A 14,068-nucleotide genomic window follows, 5' to 3' on the forward strand; every position below is an offset into this window, starting at 1 on the left:
TAATTATGAACACACTGGTTTGTAAAGCAAACAGTTTTACCATTTACTGCATGTTGATATTCTTCTCGTTATTTCCCTATAGCAGCTAAGGCCTAAAAAAAAATTTGTTTGGTTCCGGTTTCCGACCGACCCTGTCAATTTATGTGCGACCCAAATTTATTTTATGAGACTGGGGAAGAACGGTCTTTCACACATCGTTAATTAAATTACAGTTTCCTTTAAATACTGTTTTACACTTAAGTAATCCGTTAAAAACCATTAAGTATTGCATCAAAACCCTTTAACTGTCAATTCCTAAAGTGAGCTATAACTTAAGGTTTGGAAATCGTAACATTAAGAGAAACACGGGGGGAGGGGGGAGTAAACAATATATCGCGGAACAGAGAGGGCACTGACAACATGCTGACAGACAGGACATTAACATTACCAGCTTACTTTTAATATGAAACAAAGTCTCATTTGGTTATTTCACCTTTCAAATGTGGTCATTTTTTAAAGAAATGTAAACAATAAATACCGTTTTGTGGCTCTTGAATGTGTCGAACAGATCGCTGTAAGTTAGATCATCAGTTAAAACTAACTGATCGTCTCTTGCTTCTAGTTAATTTATAGCATCAAAATCAAATAAACCACATAAATGAACATAACAAAGAATGTTGTTTGACTACAAAAAGATGTCTGTACACTCCGTTTTTCAAGTTCAAATCCTCCATGTTAATCTACTATGAGATCGCCTGTCAAACTCCCGCGAAGGCTTTTTGTGTGTGTGTGTGCGTTTTGCGTGTCTATGGCAACAACAGACTTTAAACGGGAATACAGAATCACTGTCGTAAAAGTACCGGTACACACATTTAAAATCAGCGCGCGCGTGTGTGTGTGTGTGTGTGTGTAAAACTGCCACTGGAGAAAAAAAATAAAAAAATAAAAAAATCCCTACCGACCAATGACCTCAACTGACAACCAACCGGAAAAAAAAACTTTTTTTTTTTTTAGGCCTAATGTTGAAGGAAAAATTGGATGCTTCTATTAGATTAAACTAATATGAGAAAATAGATTTAGAGACATGAGCACACAATCTGAGCTTTCTGATCATTAGAACAACATGGGACTTTTGTGTTCTTCTTCAGAAACTACAATGAGGAAGTGATGCGGTGAAAGAGGAAGTGCAGTTATTTGAAATCCTCAGTCAGTGTGTTTGAGGGCGATGCTAGACATGAGCATAACTAGGACCACAAGAAATCTGCTGACATTTTTTTTTTGCACTTGTATGAAAATTTGAATAAATTTGTCAAACGGTTTAATAAAGAAATGGGCATGAGGTGGACCTTTTCTACATGATACTATATTGTAATACTGTGTAGTTTTGTATGGTTTAGGAATATTGTAATCCTTCACCACAATAGTAAATATCAAAATACCACAGTTTTACCACATGATACCATAATTGTTTCACTGCAATACTTTTAGGTTTTTAATGTGCACAAAACAATATATGCCCTTTTTTAAACACTTGTTAACAAAGGTTCTCAGAGCCCTGCTGAATTTAGCCCATAGTATCAGGAATGCTGAGAAACAAAGTTTCCCTCTTTTGGCCCTCCCGACTTTCTCACATACAGGCACCAGAGAGTCCGAGGAAGTAAAAATAGCGTTCATTGCTTGAGTATATTTAGCGGCGCTTAGCTTCGGCCTAAGTGTTACTATGAGAGAACTTGGCCAGTGGAGCAGCGAGGAGCGTCTGTGTGCTGTGTGATTGTCACTGTATACAGTACAACTGTGTGGGTGTGTTTGTGTGTCACCATGTGTTCGCCAACATGTGTGTCTGCTTTAGGAGCTCGTCAGCCGAACCTCACTGGAGACGCAGAAACTGGAACTCATGGATGAAGTTTCCTATCTGAAACTCAAGCTAGTCGGCATGGAGGAGGAACACAACCATATGGACGAACAGCAGAAACATCATAAAGCCGAGGTACTGTGTCAGTCTGTCAGCTCATACAGGGCAGTGGGTTCATCTGTTATGAGATTTATTTGTTTAACATCATATTATTGTAGTTCCCTAAATGAGACTTATTTAAGCCCATGGCTGTTTACTTCCTCTGTTTGTGCAGATGTCACAGCACTAGTACTCGATACCAAAACATTGTTTTCATGATTCTCCATTTTATTATCACAGCAAATAATTTAATTGAATAAATATTATAGAATAATTTAGCCTCTATTTTTATATTCTTCCTTTTCATTTTAGTTTGAACTTGAATGTTATGTGCTTACTCATCATTATTAGTTTCTTTTCTAGGTGGCTTAATTTATTTTTGCATTTTTTTTGCATTCTTTTTTGTTGTTTTTAAGTTTTCATCTAATAATTTTATTTCTTTTCAGCTTTATTTAAATGACCGTAATTGAGAATTATTTTCAGATTTAGTTAAACTAAAAAAGTAAACATTATTTTTATTTTAGTAACTAACACTTTGTACTATATAAACTATAGAAATATTAAGTTATACACTATATATATATATATATATATATATATATATATATATATATATATATATATATATATATATATATATATATATATAATATTAATGTTTAAGTTGTGTGTGCTTGTATAAAGTATTACTTATTTATGTATCTTTTATATTTTATTATCAATTTGGTACCGATATACCAGTAATTTTGACACCCCTAATATCAGGAATTGTCTGACAACTGTTATGTTTTCCTGTTTCCTCATAAAATAATACTGATGAATACTTTGTAATTCTGGTTTAGATTTGTTGACTGGGTGATGTTATTTAGGTCTTTTTGAGTGTGTCTGTCTTTGTTGTCCACCTGTTGGCTCTAATTCAATTGAATCCACACACACAGAAGCAGCCATTTCAGTATATGTGTTGTTATATACATTTAGAGGTATATTAATAAAAAAGTATATGGTCCTATTGAAGAGAAACTCATTTTTGACACAACATTGTCATTACCAAGAGCTTCGTGTTGAAATACAAGATCAGTAAACATGCTCAAAAGGTTTTGAGCTAACATTTAATCTGTTGTTTCCATATGCCGCATGGAAACATAACTAGGGAACAGGGAAGTTGTGGTGGTTTGTTTATGTTGTGGTGTGTGTATGTAGATCCTGTAGTTTTATCACCTCTTAACACCTAATTACTTATCGGACTCACAGTGTAATGCACTGTGCAGAGCCAACAGACTAAACTGAGACTCTGGAAAACACCATAAAACTTTAAAGGAGCATCTGTTCTGAGCTTTATTTTTCTTGAGCATACTACATCTCTGGTTTTCTGTCTAAAAATGGAATGGTATTTTTTTCAAAGCATTTTCCTAAACAGCAAGTGGACGGGTTTCCAAGGGCCATGGGAAAACCTAGAAATTTTAGTTTGAATTCACAGCCTTGTAGAGCCATGGAAATGAATAGAAATTTAAAGTCATTGGAATTTTCATAGTGAGCATACATTTGCCTTGGTATCCTCACTCAAAAGCCATTGGTAATTAGAAAACTCTCTCTCTTCAATTTTTTATACAAGTATGTAAGCATTCTCATGGTGTTTGATTTCAGGTAGGTATACCAAGAACTCAAATCAGAAAGGAGTTTGACTCTGAGCCAAAAGATGTCTCATTGTTATGTATTTGTCATTCGTTTGAGTTGGGTTATCACACAGCCTCAGCCTTTCCACACTGACAGTGTGCTTACAGAAACATGATTTACAGCTATGTACACACACCCAGGCAATTACACATGCACATCCAAACCCTACCTCCCACAAATGCTCCCGGTGCCAGAAAGGCAATGCGCTGATAAGGGAAGATGCTAATCAGTTGAGGCACAAAAGCATGCGGTGGACCTAAATGGGAGACAGTGACAGGCAGTTTGATGAACATAAAATGACAGACGCCAGAAGTGCTCAGTGCTTGTCTTGACGAGTGTTCAGCTGCACAAAACATGCACACACTTTTTAACACGTATCTGCAATGGATGTCATTCACCTTTAGAAGTGAAGCGAAAACAGAAGGAAAAGCTGCTAATGGCTGTTCAGTAATGTGTGTACATTTTGCATTTCACATTTATACATTTTTTGAAATTTGAATGTGTAGCCTAAATCTTTCTAGTCAAATCAGTAAAAATCGCACATCTTGCTTGTTACAAAAGTATATGCATATTCTGTGACTGGTGGTTAATGTTGAAATTTCTGGGTTTACTGAGTAATGACTCAGTCTTGTAAATCACTCTTTCTTGCATCTTCTCATAAATCCATAGCATCACGGCACATTGTTGGTTGTGTTGTAACTGAGCTCTCCTTGCATTTGTTGCATCAACAAACACTGGCCTCAAGGGTGACAGCTGCAAGGCTCCGTTCAGCGGGACAGAATGGCAGAAATTCACTTTGAACATACACAGGCGCAAAACACTTTCACCACACACATCTCCCCCACTCACAAACCTTTCGCATAGAGCTTAATATAAACTTGGAACGTGTGCCTTATCATCAGCTTTAGTATCAGTGGGGAATATCATATGAAACTTCCTCTGGCTGACAGCTTTTGCATTTCTGTCAGAATAGCCAAGATTAGCCTGACTAATCATTCACGTGTTCATAAGTGAAAAACAAACTGAATATTAACATACTTTTTGCTAAAGTCAGATCTTGTAATCAGTACGTAGTACTGTCATATGTGCCAGATGAAGTATTAAATTATTATTTATTACTCATCTGGACATTTATTTGAATCCCAAGCACCTGCATTTTATTTTCTGAAATGCTGTGTATGGTTCACAGAAAGCTTGTCCTCATATAGACCCTTCTTTAAATTGAGAAGTAGGTCAGTAGGTTTTTTTTTTTTTTTTACTGGCAGTTTACCATTTATACAGAAGAACATTATTTCAAGCATGACACATAATGCTGATAACACGTAAGGTATGTGAATATACACTGTTGAAAATTGGTAGTGGACCCTAATGTCATCCCAGACCCATAAGGCTTTCGTTCATCTTCAGAACACAAATTAAGATATTTTTCATGAAATCTGAGAGCTTTCTGTTCCTGCATAGACAGTAACGCAACTGAAATGTCTATGCATGGTCAGAAAGTTCTCCGATTTTATCAAAAATATTTTATTTTATGTTCTGGAGATGAACAAAGGTTTTACTGGTTTGGATGACATGACTGTGAGTAATTAATGACAGAATTTTCATTTTTGGGTGAACTATCCCTTTAAAGGACCTCCAGAAATACTTGCACAAATCCAAAGAAAAAATATGCCTATTCAGATAACTCAGATTAATCATAAGACCATATATGTCTAAGTGTAACTGTTTCCAAATCTGATCAACGTTTTCCTTTTTTTTCTGGCTTTCTTGTTTTTGCTCTCTCAGAGTGTGGTTAATCTAATTAGTGAACTACAGGAGCAGATGTGTAAATTCCAGGAGGAAATCAGCAATCGCATTCAGGAGCAGAGGGCCCTGGAGAGCCTGGGGGACAATGGCACACAGGAGGCTCTCGACCAGAGCCCCGATGTGGGCCTTGGTGCATCGGATGCTGAGGAATGCAGCTGCCGCTGTAGAAGCGGAGGAGAGAATGTAGGCAGATCCTCATTACGTGGTGGACTTACTTCAAGACCCTGTTTTTATCTCCTTGCTTTACCCTAAAACATAACCATTCCCCATCTCACTTTTGGACACTCCAAATGGAATTACTACTAACTGACTCTTCCTACAGTGAATCCAATGTGTCTGTGGGCTCCACTGTGGGAATCTCATGGTTATTGGTGTTTGCAGTGTGTTTCAATGACAGAATGTTATGATTTATTTTGGGTGTAAACCTGCATGATGGAAGTTCACTAACGCTAACGGTTGCTGAGTAGTTCCAGAAAGCTTCCAGAAGGGCTGTGGGCTTAGTGGTGACCCTATTAGATTCTTTCTCCTTGATCAATTCTGACAGTATTTGAGGACTCAAGGTATCTTACCTATAGAAACTAATAAGGTTTTCCAGGAATCTCCAGAGCTTTCTTGTGGTTTAACTGCACGGTTTATGGCTTTCATTGGCCAGTTCAAACCCTTTCTCTTGAATTCCTTTGTATTGATGTGAAAGCCCTTAGTATGGATCCCCTGAAGTGGATTTGCAGAAAAAAAGCTCCTTGAACTTTCGAGTGTACACAAGATAATTTTTCCTCATGCACAGGAAAGTCTCAGGGTTTAATTTTTTCTGCAAACTCAATTTAGGGGATCTGTACCTAAGAAGCATAGTTTTTCCAGGAGTTGTTGCCAGAATGGCTGGATATTTGCCATGGCAAGGTGGTTTGTAATATTCTTCTTTGTTTCCGCTTATTCATCAGGCTTTGCTACAAGAGCTTCGCCTTCTTAAGAGCAAAGTTGAAGAACTGGAGGGGGAGAAATCACAATATGAGAGGAAGCTCAAAGCCACTAAGGTAATCTAAATTTAATCTGGAATCCTATTAGACTTCAGCCTAGTAATTGGTGCTCTTGTGGTTCTGTTTTGTTCATTACAAACTTTAACTGCCCCATCAGCATTTACTAACATTCTCTTTATCCATGTTGGCTTATCCCCAAATGCAAACTCTTGTCAATGCAACTTCTTGCTTTGATCCCCTAACTCTTCTATACATACTAATAGGACTTTTTATTCAATTGTTCATTGCACTCTCACAAACTCTTCAGCTCTCAGCATAATGAACGTCCCTCTTGCGTTCTCTTTTCCTCCAGCTTTCTATCACCTATTCCCTCCATGTCTGTTACCAGTCTCTCATGACCAAGCTTTCTACACTGAAGCTCACGGTTGAGCACACTCAGGTAGAACGACAGCATTGGGAGGAGCGCTATCGGACAGCTCAGGTGCTTAACCCCGCTCCCCCTTCTTATCCCTTGTCATCCTTGCTGAGGAGTAGGACACAAAGGAGAGGGCGATGATGACCCTGTCCAAAAATGGCACCCTTAGTCCTTTCGGTTATTTGAGTTCACATGACGTAATGTTGCTGGATATCTGACCACGCCCTTTAAGATCTATTGACGACACATGGGGAATATGCTTTTGAATCATAAAATGGGACACCCTGTGGTCTCGAGGACCACAGGGACGTCCAACAATGAAAGACCAAATGACCGCAAGTTTGCATCAAGAGTGCCATTTAAGACAGGGTTGCTTTCATAATACTTCCACCTCTGCTCAAGATTTGGGGGTCTACGTTTTCCAAGCTTTGTCATAGTTTCTTGAAAATGTCCACTCCTTTGGTTGTTATGCCTCTCTGAGCTCCCAGTCCTTGTGCCTCTTGAACCCTCGTTTTATGTGAATCCAATCCAGGCCAAAAATTTTCAGAACTTAGCTACAACCCCAATCAAACAAACCTGAACCCCTTAATCAAAGTTTTCAGCATCACTAAAAACATTCAGGGAGGTGGCCCTCCAAGAGCAAGATTAGTCACCCATTTTATGTAACAGGCATTCGGTCAGTTGTTGACAAGCTACTGAATATTGCGCAGTAATCTTACAGCTTAAAGATCCCCAGTTTTTAATGCAAACCTGTTTAGACGGCTTGCAATTGCTCTCGAAAGTTTGAGCCAATAATAGAGGTCCACATGGTTCAGGGGCAATCTTTTAAACCACATTATGTGTTGAAGTGAGTAGTGTAGTTAAACCAGACATGGATAGGCTGTGTGCAAGGCTGTTTGCTTTGTGCTTGTTGATGAAATAAGCATGTGTATGTTTGTGTGAGTATTTGCGTATTAGATTAGGTATGCATGACTTCATCCTCTGGCAGATTGTAAGGTTTGTCTGTATTGGGAACAAGGGATGAACAGTTCAATATGGGGTTACAAACAGATTCACACACTATATCTGGACATACTATACATTCTTTATTTACATTACATTATGTCTTTTTGTTGTTCTATAGCATTTAATGAAATACTACAAATGCATTTTCCCTAGTTTACTCATATTTGCCTGTTACTACCCACATAACCTTCTCTCTGTTTGACTAATCAATGACAGATGGGGGAATGTTCATTTGTGTGCCATTGGTTGCACAGAAATTAGAGGAAGGTCGTCTGTGTTGTGCTAACATTTGAGCATTTACAAGGTCAGGACACTGATGTAAGGAATCTGCTGCCAAAGAATATTGTTCTTATGGGTATGGCCGGTGTAATCGCCTCAAGCTGATGTAAAGCGAGGGTCAGAAATCTATCATATAGCTAAAAAGTTACAATGTGGAAAGAGTTGTGTTTGTTAATTCATCTTCTTAAAATAAATAATTTTGTGCCTTTTTTCAACCTTGTAGACTGCTATAGTACCAGCATAGCTTCTTGAATTGGTGTTCCGGAAAATTATGTCTAAGCATGATAGTGGTGGTACAGTATACAAATGTTAGCAATATGCTAAACAGAAAAGGCTTACTTGTTTGTGGTAGTCCAATTTTTTTTTTGTTTCCTGTTTTGTGACAATATAGTTGGTGTTTTTAAGTGTGGAAGTACCATTTGTCACCCTCCAAAATGGTGAAGGTCATTTAACCTTTTTTAAACCCCATTGTGCCTGTTGCTTTTGTGTTGACAATGTCAGATTCCCCTATTCTCCCAAAAAACATTAATATGATGAGTATGATATTGAAGATTCACCGTGATGTTGTGTAAAATGTGGACCTCATTGTTTTCTTTCTTATATAAAAATGTTAAATTATGGTTAAAGCTGAAGATATCTTACCGTTATCTGAAATGTGCTGATCTGCTAACGTGTTTTTTTTTTTTAGACCGAGATTGCCAAACTCCAGCAGCTGCTTGTTACAAAGGATGCTGAAATCGAGTGTCTACAGAACCAGCTTCTGTCCCGAGGAACCATCAGCAATGACATCACGGAGAGAGGTACCTCTTAGAAGATTAATCCTAACGGTTGCTGAAGTGAGGCCTCAATGCAGAATAATAGCAACACATTAAGAAAAAATGACACTTTTCACTAATAAGGTACAAAATAGGACCTGAAACCCTTAAAAATTAAGTATATTTAGTCATTAAGTGGTTTTGCAAATTAGGGCTTAGCTTTCAGAAAATGTGGATTTCATTCCGTTGTTACCACTAAGTTTGGCACAGTTTAAAACCCTGATTGGTTTGACTGTTGATTATTGTTATTCTAGCAGAAATATAAAAATGAAATAGACAAAACTTATATAATACTAAATTAGTTTGTGTGTGTGTGTGAACGAGTAATGAGTAACAGGGCTGCATAAAAACATTTTCTTTAATATTTACTTCTTATTATAACATGGGTAACAAGAATGATTGATCTAACATGCTAGATTAATTTTACTTTAGATGGTAATTTATCTAACATATCTAACAGGTTTTACATATTTTTTTGCCTATGCTGCTTTTAAAAGTGTAATAATCTGACACCAGTGTGTACTGTGTTTGTGGAAAGTACCAAAAACTAGCTGCATGGGAGTGGCGATGTGTGTTGGAAACTGTTCATGTGAGTGTTGAAATTACTAACATATGGATCTTTTTGGTAATCACTATGGCCTCTGCTGTTCACCGCTCCCTGTTGTAGAGGAGGTGTATAAGAGAAAGCTGAGAGACAAACGTAAGCACACATTTCAAAGTCTCAGATCCTACCATGCTGTCCCCCAGCTTGATTCAGCTGCCCCTTAGCATCACTCTGTCAATCTGACTAATGTACACTGGCATGCTGTCAAGCCTGTCGCACCAATCCCCTCAATGGCTTCCTGTGTGTGTGTGTGTGTGTGTGTGTGTGTGTGTGTGTATGTGTGTGTGTGTGTGTGTGTGTGTGTGTTTGTGCGTGTGGAGGGGGTGTTAAGTGGCTGATTCATGCTTGTCACACCCCGCAGCCACTCATTACTTTCCCATGGTTCTGTTAGCTAAAACTCATTAATTCAGGACCAGGGCCAGTTCAAAAAAAGAAAAATAACCGATGAATCAACTACTATGTTTTGTATGTTTTCGAACTTCATTGTAGCACATTGTTGCAGTTAATCTTATAATTTGTGCGTTATTAACAGCCCAGTAGTGGGTGTGTTTTATTGCCTGTGAAGTGTTCCTCCGAGCCATCACAGTGTGTGAAAAGACTTTGATTTTATGTGTAAAACTTTTTATATGTGATGTTGTTAAATATATAGTACATATGTAAAAAACAAAGTATGCGGTAAAATAAATGAAAATACATAAATTAAATGGCTTCATAATATGGTAAAAATTAAATGTATAAAATTGAATATGCTAAATATAGAATTAGAAAATATTATTCATAAAATATTATATAAAAAAGTACAGTGGTGCCATTATACATTCAATTATAGTTGACTTTGATTTTATTTGTCATTTATTCCTATATATTCTGTTTAATATATTACGTAATAATAAAAAAAAATTATTAAATTGACCCATTGTGTTGAAAATATAATTCCTAAAATGTAATATTTATTTACTAATGTTTATTGTTGATTTATATATATATATATGATAATAATGATAATATGATAGCTGGGTCACTTAATTTAGCTGAAGTGGTCAGCCAGCTCTAACCAGAAGTTTTTTTCTATAATGTCTTTTACAGTTTTTCTGAGCATGACGTTTTGCTATGAGTCTTGGAGTAATTGACTGCTTGGCAAAAAGCATGTGTCAGTCTGGACAAGCATGTACTGTACACACTTAAAGAGAATGTTATTTAAAAGAGTGTTTCACCTGTCAACTACTGTATTTCTCTTGGCAAACCTTCAGAAAGACCATCACATCTTTCTGAACTTTTCAGGAGGTGTAGTTTACCTCAACATTATCTATTTGTGTGCTTCGTAATCAAGTGTGTTGCCACAATGCAGTGTTGGGGAGTGACTAACTAAAAGTAACAACATTTTATATAGCTTGACTGTAGTTTTGGAAAAAAAAACTGTATTTTAGGGGATCTTGCTTGTAGTTTAACTACATTTAAAAATTTGAATGCGATTTATAATTTAAAGTAAATTCCCCAACACTGCCATATTGATGTAATGTGGTGCATATTAAGTTTTGTTTGCTCTTTCTGTTACAGATCAAGAGCTGCAGAGGTTAAAAACTGGAATGGAGACACTAATAGCTGCCAATAATCAAAAGGTAAGCAAACATCTGTGTGCTTTGCATTTGTCAACAGGTTTATAATCAGCAGGAAGCAGCATGCGTGTTGTAACAGGTAGAGGGGTTTTCTTATGAACTAAACATCAACTCTAATATGTTTCTGAAGGATCGACACATAGAGGAACTCAAACTTCTGTTGGGCCAGTACAGAAAATTGAAGGACGGCTTGGCCCTTTCTCAAGGTACCTTTGACGAAAACTTAATTTTACTGCTTTATTAATTTTTTTTTCCACTGTTACTAGATGATTTTGACACTGAATGTGACTCTCTATCTCTCTCTCTGTCTCTTCAGTGGCCAACGATACGTTGCTGTCTGGCAGCAGTGAAGAGGATCTTAGTGGCAATCGAAAAATAAGAGCCCTGACGCATAAAGCATACTCTGACATTGTCAGATCAGAGCTACAGGTACCGTTCAAGGTTTTAAACGGGTCATATCACAGTAAAACTGCATGATCTGGCTGTTTTGAACTTTATTTATATTCACTTTCTAGAACAACCAGATCATTAATGGAAAAACGGGTCATTTAGAAATAATCACAATGTCACAACCATAAGCACATTAACATAAGACTCTCATATTTTCATATTCACTAAGTAGTAATAATTTAGATACCGAAGTCTTGTATGTATGTATGTATGTATGTGTATATATATATATGTTTTTTTTTTTTTTCACCAAGGCTACATTAATTAGAAATACAAAAATACAGAAAATTGTGAAATAACATTCCAATTTAAGATAACGGTTTTCTATTGGAATACATTTTAAAATGTAATTTATTACTGAATTTACTCCAGTCTTCAGAAATCATTCCAATATACTGACTTGTTGCTCAAGAAACATTTCTTACTTGCTTAAAAACTGTGCTGCTTAATTTTTTTTTTTTTTAAGTTTTTTTTTTGGAAACTATAATACATTTTTTCAAGCATCTTTGATGAATGTAAAGTTTAAAATAACAGAATTTATTTGAAATCTTTTGTAACATTTGAAATGTTTTTACTGTCACTTCTGATCAATTTAAAAGAACTGAATTAGATTTTTCAAAAATAACAATCTTATTGACACAAAAACAGTGGTGTACAGTGTTTGAATAAACAGTTTAATTTGAAATTGCTGAGACAATGTGGAAACATTTAAAAAAAATTATAAGTAGAATTCAGGAAAAAAACTAAAATGCTAAAACACAAAGGTGTAGATTAAGGTCCATTTGTCTCCATATTTCTTGGTTCATCTTTGGTTCAGTTTTATGTTAAGTTCCATGTATTTTACTCTCCACAGATGTCTTCCCGAGGCCCTTCGCCACTTCTTGTCTCTCCACCATGTTTACAGAGGGAACTGGACTCCAGGTGAGCAAGAGTTTGTAATACTAACAGTACACTGATGACAGCAGAGTCTCTGTGGGCCGCTGTTCTTAATGGCAATAGGGATCAAGAGGCCTCTATGGGAGAAGGATCATTTTGCCGTCCCAATCGTTCACCCAACCTAATGTGATTTTGTCAACTCTATCTCTCTTCCTTGCACTCCGTCCCATTCTATCCTTCTCTGGCCCAGCTGTCGCAGTATACAGCCCTCCATGGAGACCTCGATGGCATCCATTGGCGACTTGGGCTTTTACAGCAGACAATGGCAAGTGGAGTGTGTGTGTTTGTGCTGGTCTAAAAGGCTTTCTAAAGTAGCAGTGGCCTTGTTCTAGTGATGTTTTTGCCACACACCACACACGCTGTTACTAATCGGTCTAGTAGTAGCTTTTCTTCTGATATTTCAATGTTATCAGTATTCCTTGGGTGCATGTTAAATTAGGACATTATGCTTCGTTTTGTTTCACAACAATCAATTACCCAGATACATTAAGCAGAAATTATCATGTTGCAAATTTTTGGGACACGGTCATCAATCGTTTAGTTTTTTACCATGTGTATGTGCTTCCAGCTTATATTTGATAGTAACCTGAACCAATAAGATGCTCTTATTCTGCAATAACATAAGCAAGGTTTGTTTAATATAATTGTGCATGGTTTTATTTTCAGGTCAATGCCACGGATGCTGTCCACCAGCTTGGAAGAACTCCAGAGCGGAAGCTTACAGATGGTACAAAAACCTGAATCATTTTGTATAAATAAATATGACTCTTTTGCTTCTTGTGCCCAACTAACTCATATGATTAACAAAATGCTTTTAGTCTGAATGTCTCAACTCAACGTATATCTCTTTGTTGCTAGATTAACATGAACAATAGTGCTTTGATTTTGTGTGTTTCAACTAACAATGCGACTTATATGAGTGTATGTTTGTGTGTTTTGACTATTGTTTTTTCTTAAGCATGTAGTGGGCCAACCAGTAGAGGCTGTTTTAGAGGTACTATTAGCTAACATATACATATAAAACTAAAGCAAACACAACACCAGAAGCACTACAGTCGCCTTTGCTGTATGCACATGCATTAGTTAACATAACGTATGCATATCTTTTTGTTTGCCTGGCTTATTTTAATAAAAGTGCTTATTAACAAGAAGCCGCTTAGACCTTACATTCTTGTTGTTCTAATAAAATGTGTATTTGTTTATTTATATGTTTAATTAAATTCTAAAGCTGTTTGTAATTATGCATTTAATGGTTAATATCATTTATAGCAATATGAAAATCATATTGTAAACATAAATATTTAACCGCTAAGATATATGCATTTCTTCCACAGAACCGATATAATCCTGAAAATAACAAATACCAGACGCTTCCGGGCAAGTTTGGCCGTCCAGAGCAGAACGGAGTGAGACTGCAGCAGTCTTCCCCACTGCAGCTGTCACCTGTTGAAAGTGAAGACAGCGAATTCAACCTGAGTAAGCAATTTGCTCACAGCACCCACAGTTAGTTAAGTAATAGTTAACCCAAAAACACATCACAAAATGCTAAATTTGTCCAAATCTG

The 14,068-nt window shown here is 36.6% G+C and overlaps 1 protein-coding gene across 13 annotated transcripts in view; it reads left to right on the plus strand.

Moving 5' to 3' along the window:
* The window catches only part of ppfibp2b (PPFIA binding protein 2b), a 62,798-nt gene that overhangs the window by 33,280 nt on the left and 15,450 nt on the right, over positions 1 to 14,068 (plus strand). For 5 of the 13 annotated variants that reach the window (XM_059536647.1, XM_059536648.1, XM_059536650.1 and 2 more), the window contains 13 exons: positions 1,829 to 1,966; positions 5,390 to 5,593; positions 6,349 to 6,441; positions 8,772 to 8,883; positions 9,566 to 9,598; positions 11,060 to 11,121; positions 11,249 to 11,324; positions 11,435 to 11,547; positions 12,422 to 12,489; positions 12,695 to 12,769; positions 13,171 to 13,231; positions 13,463 to 13,498; positions 13,839 to 13,980. In XM_059536647.1, coding sequence (XP_059392630.1) covers positions 1,829 to 1,966; positions 5,390 to 5,593; positions 6,349 to 6,441; positions 8,772 to 8,883; positions 9,566 to 9,598; positions 11,060 to 11,121; positions 11,249 to 11,324; positions 11,435 to 11,547; positions 12,422 to 12,489; positions 12,695 to 12,769; positions 13,171 to 13,231; positions 13,463 to 13,498; positions 13,839 to 13,980 — 1,213 coding nt within the window. The remainder of the gene's footprint in view (positions 1 to 1,828; positions 1,967 to 5,389; positions 5,594 to 6,348; positions 6,442 to 8,771; positions 8,884 to 9,565; positions 9,599 to 11,059; positions 11,122 to 11,248; positions 11,325 to 11,434; positions 11,548 to 12,421; positions 12,490 to 12,694; positions 12,770 to 13,170; positions 13,232 to 13,462; positions 13,499 to 13,838; positions 13,981 to 14,068) is intronic. The other 8 variants (XM_059536649.1, XM_059536660.1, XM_059536651.1 and 5 more) reach the window with 7 other exon arrangements.

This window comes from Carassius carassius, chromosome 43 (assembly GCF_963082965.1).
Source record: "Carassius carassius chromosome 43, fCarCar2.1, whole genome shotgun sequence".
NCBI lineage: Eukaryota > Metazoa > Chordata > Actinopteri > Cypriniformes > Cyprinidae > Carassius > Carassius carassius.